The sequence below is a fragment of the Apaloderma vittatum genome, unplaced genomic scaffold (genome assembly GCF_000703405.1).
Source record: "Apaloderma vittatum isolate BGI_N311 unplaced genomic scaffold, ASM70340v1 scaffold41461, whole genome shotgun sequence".
Lineage (NCBI taxonomy): Eukaryota > Metazoa > Chordata > Aves > Trogoniformes > Trogonidae > Apaloderma > Apaloderma vittatum.
In genome coordinates this window covers 304-7,177 of record NW_009701530.1, presented here as the reverse complement: position 1 = coordinate 7,177, position 6,874 = coordinate 304, and the positions used below count along the sequence as shown (strand labels likewise).

The window sequence follows — 6,874 nt, the reverse complement described above, 5'->3', positions numbered from 1 at the left end:
CTACAGCGGTGACGTAACTTAGGGTTTAAGTACTGATGATAAGACAGTTACACCCTGAGTAGGCCAACCCTTGCGGATGTAAAATGGCTGCCACTAGAGGGACAGCCATCTTAATTATTAATATACAACCCTGACAAGTGTTGCATCCTTTACCAGGTGTATCTAGTGAATCATTAGCTGTATTTTGCACTCTTTATGCAGTGTGCACTGCTGGGATGTGTGGAGTTTTTTAGAATCGTAGAGACTTAGGAGATCATTGAGTCCAGCCCTTGTCCCAGCCCTATTTTTTGTGCAGTTTTGTGCAGATAGTTTTATTTTTTTAATGTCATATGAAGTGGCTGCTTCATACCTTGAAGGTGCTTTCTCTGTTGGGAAGAAAACAGTAAAACTTAATCCCCACAGAACTGTAGAGGGAAACTACCAAGTCTGTATTGATCAAGAAGGCAAATTGTTATTTTGTGTTGTAGGTGCGATAGGCTGCATTTAGAATAGATTGAAGATAAAACACTTAAATGCTGTTTGCAGGGAAAAAAAGGTATTAACTCACATCCTTTTCACAGAAAGTGTGTGCTTATTTGGGAAGTGAAGAGTATTAAACTTAAAATCCACACAAACAAACCTCTCTTTGAAATTCCGTGCAGAACTACTCATGGTTGAAACTGAAACCTTTTTTAATTTCATATAAAAGACTGACTATAGGACGGGAAATGATGAAACTTGAAATTATCACGTGCAAAACATGCTGATAAACTGGATGCGGGTTGTTAGTGAGTTTAATTATCCTTGAGCTTTTTTCCGGTGTGTCACAATGCTTGTTGTTCCTGTATAAGTGCGTATAAATGATTGACTTCCCCCCCCCAACAGGAACAGAGACCGGGTATTGCAGAACAACACAAAAACCAGAACCAGCTTCTGGAAGTACCTGTGTGGAGAAAACGGCGGTTAGGAAAACTGATGATATGACAAACTTCATGGATGACTTAACCCTGAGCTCACCGAAGAAAAGAGAGTCTTCTTTGAGATCCAAGAGGAGTTGTGATAGATCATCAACAAGATCCTCTAGCAGATCCTCCTGCAGTTCGCATTCCAGTTCCAGCAGTTCCTCTTCAGCTTCCTCCAGGAGCTGGAGCCGATCCAGATCAAGGTCCCGGGCCAGAAGAAATGGTTCCCGAAGATACAGAAGATACTCTCGCTCATATTCCAGGAGCCGCTCGAGATCCCGTGGCTACAGGAGGTACCGCGGGAGGTACCATGCCAGGCACTACAGGAGGTACCACCGCTCTCCTCCGAGGTACAGGTCACGCAGCAGGTCGTGGTCTCGGGGAAGATCATACTACAGAAGGTCCTATTCGAGAAGCAGGTCCCGTTCAAGAGGCCGAAGATACTACGGATTTGGACGAACAATCTATCGTGAGGCTTACAGGAGCTGGAGGAGCAGGTCGCGAACAAGGTCTCGGAGTCGGTCACCTCTCCATTTGACTGAAAAAGGTACTCTCTGTTTTGAGACTTCCATTGTAAGAGAACCTCAAAATACAGTTTATTTTAATCAGTTAAATTCTTACCTGTTTGCTCTTACCAGTTATGCTCTATAAAGCGAGTCATGTGGAAGAAAATAGCTGTGCAGCTGTGAAATCTATTAAAATGTAGTTCAGAGCATATTCTTTGCACTTCAGCTGAAGTTAAATGTCCCAAGTTCTGATGAAAATCCATCACAGTTGATCCTTACATAGGAGCAGCTTTTAGACTTATGTGAGTAGGTGTGTGCTGATTGAAATAGGAAGAAAAAGTGTTAATTCTTTTCTCTTGTAGACAAGAGGGAACTCCTGGAAATTGCAAAAGCTAATGCTGCAAAAGCTCTGGGAACGGATAACATAGTCTTGCCGGCAAGCTTGAAGATCCTTCCTCCTTCCAAAGAGATCAAAAATGAAAAACAAGAGCAGGAAGATTCTGGAGAGTCAGCTGAGGTAAGTATGGACTGGAGTGTTCTCAGTGAAAAGGTAAACACTTCTTAAAACTTGTCGTCTGCATGGATGTGTGATAGTTCTTATCTGTGGACTTGGTGATTATGAATTCAAATGCTTGAACAGAAACTTTACTGGAACACTAAAAACTACTCTAGAAACCACTGTAGATGTGTTAAGCTGAAAGCCCTGTGGCCTCTTTAAGAGGTGGCTGATGACTGGGTGTGTGCAGGCTCCCCAGCAGTGGTAGGTTGGGAAGGAGAGGTGAATGCCTGCCTTCTTCTAGTTGCTCTTCTGATAGGGTGTTGCCCATGACTTAGACTAGTCCTTGTTTTTCTGACCTAAAACAAGGAGTCTCCATACCAAACCTAGTGACTAGTGTGTGGTTGTTTTTGTGTTTTTTCCAAAGGTTAAATCTTACTACCTTTATAACTGTTAAAAGCTTTTCATGTGCAACAAACTGTTTCCCAGAAATTCCATACGCAAGCACACAATGCATTTTACATACTTTATTTCTGTCTTATAGAAATCATGACTATGGTTCCAGACATGAGGAAGAAAATCTGTTGGTAATTAAGGGACTTGTGGGCTATAGCTGCTGTGTGTTTAAGGGAGGGAGAAACTTGAGCAGCTTCAACTGAATTTGAATTTTAGTTTGGCTCCGTCACGGGGTGTTAACCTGATTCATGGTAAATACGAAGCTGCAATAACGGCTGCATCGAGCAGATGCTGCTGTTTCAAATGGAAGTAAATTTACTGAGGGTTTTAGACAAATGGTACAGGCATCCCTTTCATAATATATGCAATATATTCCAGATGTTGAGAGAGTACAGAAGAAGAGGCCTGCAGCACTTGCAGATAAGTTGATTGTCATTATCCAAAGCTCTGCAGAATGGATGTGCAGAACTTAATGCAACTTCCTCCATCGTTACACTTCACGGTGTGACCAGTCCGTGCTTTGAGCTGTTGGAAGCTATTTTAAAACTTAACTGGAGCATGGATATGAATTGGCACGATGACATTGATAAAATATTGAATGCTTTTCAGATTGATCTGTTGGCATATTCCGTAGCTTAGAGCTACTTTTGACGTAACTACCTGAAACGACCACCAAACAGTTGATACTCTCTAGTAAATGCCTTAACTTGCACAGGGTGATGAATCCTCCCATTTAAGCTGTGTGTGCTCTTCCCTAGCAACCCAGAAGACCAGCAGAAGACATGACCAAGAGTGGAATGGAGAGGGCAACCATACAGAGAAGCATTTCTTTCAGTCCTAATGTAAGTGTGAGTTCTCAACGTGGAATTCCAGTACCTCATCCCTTTTGTGTTAGGCTTCACCCAGCATTGCTTGACACATGAAAGACCTTATTATTATTAAGTTGAATTGACTGGTTCGATGCTTTCCTGGAGGGGTTAGCTCAGTACGCCAGCAGTGGTGTATTTAATATAGATGTTTGCCTTTCAACACCTTACGTTGAACATCTGTACTGTTCTATAGACTCAGAAGTGTACGTCAGATTTACACCAAAACTTACCCAAGTTACACATTTGGATATATCTGAATAATGCAAAACTAAGGAAAAAGCAACTTGCCCAAATCTTCTGCTAATGAAGCGTATGAAAAGGTCTGTCTGATCAGTGCAGATAAACCCCTTGAACAATGTCTTAGTATGTTTCTTCTTGCTGTAGTGTTTAAAAAGGAAATTTCTTTTTCCAGAACACAATGGCAAAACCAGTACTGCAAAAACCAGTGAGCCATGTTGTTAAAGAACCAGCAGTTCCTGTGGGGAAAGAAGATGACCGCAAGGGAAGTCCCTATGGCCAGTGGGTTCCTGTCAAGAAGGAGGAGAAGAAAACATTTTTAAACTTCTCGCCTAAAAGTGCACCGTTCCGGGCACGCTAGCGTGTTTTTCTCGCTATCTGACTGCAGCATTATACATACTTCAGTAGTGAGATCTGAAACATTCTGATCAGGTTGAAGACTTGTTAATACTGAGTATTTATTTTGAGATCTTAATTTTGGAATCTTAGGTTTCTCTTTCAGATCTAGAGCACAGTGATCCAGAAGCCACAGATGGGAATCTTGTGTATATTTGTATATATTTTGTATTGCTTTAATGGACTAGAACTTCCAGGTGGGTAACTTTTTCTAAATAATAGTTCAGTAGCTGTTATTTTGAACACTTGATTTACATTGTGTAACTGTTTACTTCAACTAAATAAACTTTAGTTTTGCACTGGCTTCTCAATGTGTCCAGTAGTAGACCTGTGTTTGGTAATTAGTTGACCATGTCCTGCAAGTGGTTATTTCCAGGTTTAGCTTTCACTTCTCCTGCTGGTGCCACCGACTGTGACAGAAGGGAACTTTTGCATCATATTGAAGTGGATCTTTATGTTGGAATCGTTCCTGGCCAGGCTGTGCCTAGTTCAGGGCCTCTAGAGTAGCTGCTCCAGGTACCCTGTGCCAGGGGAAGGCCTGTGTGGGACATGTCAGTCCCTGCCCTGTGCGAAGCCGTGGCTGTTCTCTGAGTGTTAACCTGAGCTACTGTTGCTTCTGCTTAGTGCCGGTTTGTTTTGAGTTGGGTTGCTTTCAAAACAGCCTTGGAAAGGGTGAAGTTAATGGAGGAGGCTGTAACTGCTGAGGGCTCTGGAACACAGCACCGCAGTGCACTTGGCTCCACGGCTCACCCGGACCCCTGCTCTGAAGGAACGGATGCAAGGCAAGAGGCTGTTGCGTGGTTTTGGGACCAAGCGGTTAAACTCTTGTATAAATAAATGGTTACTGAAATAAACTGACTTTGACTCTTTGAGTGTGGAAGCCTCTTTAAAAACTATTAAGTTGCTAAGCTGATGCTGGTGAATCTTGTAAGGATTGAGTGCAGCAGAAGCTGGTGCTCCAACTAGTTGCTCTTCCTTGCCCTGGTGAGGAGGGGCAGCGCTGCAGCTGTGCTGCCCAGGGAGCAGCTCCAGAGCTGGCACAGGACAGGGCTGGGGCAGGTTCTCTTCCACAGAAAGGTCATGTGTTCATCAAGTAGTCTTTCCTTTTCATGCTAAAACCTGTTTTTGGGGACTTGACCAGTTTCAGCTACAGAAGAACAAAGACAAGCTTTATTCTAAATTGTTACATGCATTTATTTAGAAAGTGAACTTGCTCAAGCAATTCTTGACTTAGGCAACTATTAAGTATACTGTTGATTTGACAAATGCATGAGGTCTACGATGTTTTTCTCGATGCAATTTAAAATTGCTCTCAGAATCTCCACACGTAACTTTAACAGGCCTAGCAGGGCTGTTGCAGGTGCTTTGCTGAGCCAGGGGTTCACACGGCTGTTCCTCTCTCCAGGTTCTGTTTGATCTCGGCTGTGTACTTGCCGTAGAACCTCTCTGCCTTCTTGTTGAACTTGGCGTTTCTCTCGTTAATGTAGTCGATGTCTGCGTCGTCATTGTAAGGACGTCGCCGACTGTACTTCTCGCGTTTTTCAATCCTGCAAGACAGGCGGCCGCGGTTGAAAAGCTGCACGGGGGTCCCCTGGATCTGACTGCACAGAGCTGCTCTGTGTCGCGCTTACTTACTTTTATCTTGGCATTTACTTACTGTTTTTCGAGATCGGCAACCATCCTATCGACCCCTTCCTTAGTCGGCACGTGCGTTCCGTGAAGGAGACTGTCGGATGTGGGATAAAGCGCTTCGCCGCTGGACAAGAGTAACAGAGGGGCAGCAGTTACACAACTACTGAGTGATCACCTCGAGATTTTACTGCTGTTCAGTTTTTAATGTAACAAGACACTGGGCTTGAGAGTTTAACATTCAGGTGAGAAATGCTGATCTTAAAACCAAACTCACAATTACTTTGAGAGACATATGAGCACCTGCCACTGAAAGATACAGAAACCCACTGAAATTCTAAATCTTTCTGAAGGCAAACTTGACAAGTTCTCATCTGTTTGTGAACCCTGTCACACTGCTTAAAAAACCCCCAAACCTGCTCTGAAAAACAAGGGTAATCTACTCATGCATTTAAATATAATCTAATTAAAGGATTTCTTCAAACTCAATGCAAAGTTGGAAGAATTGAACCACACCAGTTACACCACTGCCCCTCATCCCTACCAAAGCAGGGATCGCACACTCGTGCAATTTTCAGGCTGTGCATTTTAAGAGCCTGTTAAAAGGCTAATTAGTATCACAGCATGTGCCAAAAGGATTAATTTCTCTCTTCAGTATTTGCTAATAATTTAGAAATACGACAGATGTTATCAGATCACTCAAATCAAACTTACTACTGCTCTTTCAGCTTCTCGTACTGCTCCAGGTCAGGTTTGATCTGCCGGGTTAACCTCTGGTACTGGCGCAGCTGAGCAGCCGCGTAATCTTGGGGAGAAAATAAGTTCATGTCAGGGTGAAGGTTTTTATGTCGTGTCTCAGTTTGCAGCTGAAATACTAACAAAGGTGCTCAGCACTAACAGGCAGGCAGATGTGCCATTACCTGAAAAGCCCAGATCTGGATTTTTCCTCTTCTTCTTCCTTTCCCATCTCTCGGCATCCTCGGCGCTGATCTCCAGCAGCTTAACTCGCTCGTAGTCTTCTCCTCTCGCTGCACATTCCTAACACAGCATAAAGAGTTCCTCAGTTTTAACAAGAAGACAGTGGCCGAGCATCAAACTTGGTTAAAACCACCCCGATCGCTCCACTGAACTACCAGTGCAGGACAATAATTTAGATAATCAGAAGTCTAACTAGGAGATGGATTTTTGGGGACTAACACCTGTACGACCTCCCCAGACTGCCTACCCACCCCGGAGGGGAACTCGCCACCGCGGCAGGCACCGGGGCGAGGCTCAGCAGGGTTACAGGAGCTGTGACCGTGCATTTACCTTCTTCTTCTCCTCCACCTTCAGCTCCCACTCCAG

At 43.7% G+C, this 6,874-nt stretch overlaps 2 protein-coding genes across 2 annotated transcripts in view; one reads left to right on the top strand and one right to left on the bottom strand.

The window, feature by feature from the left end:
* Nucleotides 1–863: 863 nt before the first annotated feature.
* RSRP1 (arginine/serine-rich protein 1) lies at nucleotides 864–4,025 on the top strand. The gene is made up of 4 exons (XM_009879168.1): nucleotides 864–1,488; nucleotides 1,810–1,964; nucleotides 3,158–3,241; nucleotides 3,681–4,025. Exons 1-4 carry the CDS (start codon nucleotides 960–962, stop codon nucleotides 3,864–3,866), a joined length of 954 nt encoding a protein of 317 aa, XP_009877470.1. The 5' UTR covers nucleotides 864–959; the 3' UTR covers nucleotides 3,867–4,025.
* Nucleotides 4,026–5,282: 1,257 nt separating this feature from the next.
* Nucleotides 5,283–6,874, bottom strand: part of SYF2 (SYF2 pre-mRNA-splicing factor) — a gene marked incomplete at its 5' end in the record, with an annotated part of 1,682 nt that continues 90 nt past the window's right edge. Inside the window, 5 exons of the mRNA XM_009879169.1 lie at nucleotides 5,283–5,448; nucleotides 5,559–5,657; nucleotides 6,245–6,335; nucleotides 6,451–6,568; nucleotides 6,839–6,874. The exon at nucleotides 6,839–6,874 is cut by the window's right edge and continues 90 nt beyond it. Coding sequence (XP_009877471.1) covers nucleotides 5,283–5,448; nucleotides 5,559–5,657; nucleotides 6,245–6,335; nucleotides 6,451–6,568; nucleotides 6,839–6,874 — 510 coding nt within the window. The remainder of the gene's footprint in view (nucleotides 5,449–5,558; nucleotides 5,658–6,244; nucleotides 6,336–6,450; nucleotides 6,569–6,838) is intronic.

Bases quoted from the DNA above. Each gene is read 5' to 3' on its own strand.
- RSRP1 (XM_009879168.1), top strand. From the start codon at position 960: ATGACAAACTTCATGGATGACTTAACCCTGAGCTCACCGAAGAAAAGA. The intron at 1,489-1,809 runs GTACTCTCTGTT...TTTCTCTTGTAG, and splicing joins TCTCCATTTGACTGAAAAAG to ACAAGAGGGAACTCCTGGAA. The intron at 1,965-3,157 runs GTAAGTATGGAC...GCTCTTCCCTAG, and splicing joins ATTCTGGAGAGTCAGCTGAG to CAACCCAGAAGACCAGCAGA.